Below are 1,942 nucleotides of genomic sequence, written 5' to 3'. Positions count from 1 at the left end.
TCAGCCAACTGAAGTCTCTACTTCAGTCTTCTTTACTTTCTTTTAAAAAAAACTCTTTTGTTCTCTCATGAAATAAATATTTGATTTAAATAAGTCTTTAAACATTAATAATCTCTTAGAAAAAGCTTCAAAATATATTTCAAAGATATTTTGCCTTTTGAAATACTTACATATATGTTTCCTAGGCCTTCAAGTTTGAGTCCTCTCATCTCTTGACATATCTTAAGCAATTTTCTTGAGCTTCAACAATATCAGACCTTTCATGAATCTTTGAGAAGATATCTTAATACTTGACTTACACTTATTCTTCTCATAAATCATACTTGATCTAAATTTGAGTTTTGCTTTGAATTACACTTGATTCATATTTCCTGAAACATCAAAACTCAACTTTTTTAAAGTTAAATCATCCTTTGTTTGTTATCACCAAAATCAATTGAAAGAACTTGCTAGGCCAACAATCTCCCCCTTTTTGATGATGACAAACAAGGGGTAAAGATAAAATGTAAAGTGAATTACTCCCCCTTACTATGAACATTAATAAGCAAGTAAAAATAACTCCCCTTTGCTAAAAGCCATAGAAAATTTTTGAGTTCATACAAGGAATCATTTTCTCAATATATGATTGCAGTTTATGTGCTTTTACATAATCTAGATCCTGATTTCAGTTCAAGTTCACATATATTAAGGAGGTTTTAAGTTTTATCTTTGCTAGCTTTTCTCCCCCTTTGGCATTAATAAAAAAGAACAAGCCAATTATAAAGAGCCAAAAAAAATGTGCTGAGAAGAGATATATTTATATATATAGATCCCATACATCAAGAAGTTACTTTTAAGCAAAAGAACAAGATAAGTTAAAAGACATCAGTTAAAAAAAATACATAGAAACCTAAACTAGATAACATCTAGCTATCCTAGTCTTCTTCTACAGAATCATCTCCTTTTGTTGTTTCTTCTCCTCCTTCTTCTTGAGACCCTTCTTCTTCAGTGTTTTCTTCATCATTGTCATTGTCAGAATTACCCTCATTATCATCATTTGCATCATCATCATTATCACTAGCATCATCATCACCTTCAGTACTTGGATGAGCAGAACTGATGTCCATGGGATCACTCCCCTTAGAAAGTTTAGCTTGATAGTGCTCTATAAGAGTCACTCGTTTATCAAGTGATGTGACCTTTGCCTTGATATTCTGAAGACCAGTGCGTACTTCAGAAGAGAAACTAGAAAAATCTTGTTGAAAGGATAAAAACCAAGAAGGTGCTTCTGAAGATGAACCAAGGTCTTGTGAGGAGGAAGATTGAGCTGCTGTTGAAACTGCAGCAGAGGCTGAGGCTGATGCTGAAGCTGAACCTACTGCAGAAGCAGGTGGTGTTTTGGCAGGATTAGCAACTTTCAAATACCAGCCAGTACTACCCTTATCATAGCCCATTTGTTTAAGAGAAGTCTCATTGAAGAAATCATATCTAGTCCTTTTTATGAAAAATTCAAAACCAGTGGTAACATTAAGTTTAGTAAAGAGGAGTGTAAGAAGGCCTCCATAAGGAAGAATAACTTGATTGGATTCCACCTTAGTCCACATCCAACAAACAATCAAATTGGCCAAATCTAATTTATTACCTTTAAGAAGACACCAAAGAACAAAACATTCGATATAAGAAAGATGATCAAAAGAACCTTGCTTTGGTAAGATATTAGTGGAAATGATCTTATGAAGAATTTGACCTTTTAAATTCAATTGTTTGTAAAGTGGAGGATGTGCAAAATAAACAGGCTCACGTTCCATAATCATAGGAAGAAATTCTGCAGGGGTGAAGCCTTGTTCTAGGATCCAAGACCGAGTAAACACAAGACAATTAAAATCTCCTGGAGCAATTTGAAAGATAGGAGATAATATTTTAGAATTCAACAAAATTTTCTTTCCTTTAACCTCGGAAGTAT

General features: G+C 33.4%; 1 protein-coding gene across 1 annotated transcript; it reads right to left on the bottom strand.

Annotated features, from left to right (window-relative positions):
- Positions 1-914: 914 nt before the first annotated feature.
- On the bottom strand, positions 915-1,433 carry LOC131160922 (uncharacterized). The gene has a single exon (XM_058116795.1). It carries the CDS (start codon positions 1,431-1,433, stop codon positions 915-917), a length of 519 nt encoding a protein of 172 aa, XP_057972778.1.
- Positions 1,434-1,942: the final 509 nt, after the last annotated feature.

The sequence above is a fragment of the Malania oleifera genome, chromosome 7 (assembly GCF_029873635.1).
Source record: "Malania oleifera isolate guangnan ecotype guangnan chromosome 7, ASM2987363v1, whole genome shotgun sequence".
Classification (NCBI taxonomy): Eukaryota; Viridiplantae; Streptophyta; class Magnoliopsida; order Santalales; family Ximeniaceae; genus Malania; species Malania oleifera.
Note: the sequence above shows the minus strand (reverse complement) of the source record. Positions and strands in the feature narration are given on the sequence as shown.

Bases quoted from the DNA above. Each gene is read 5' to 3' on its own strand.
- LOC131160922 (XM_058116795.1), bottom strand. From the start codon at position 1,433: ATGGGCTATGATAAGGGTAGTACTGGCTGGTATTTGAAAGTTGCTAAT.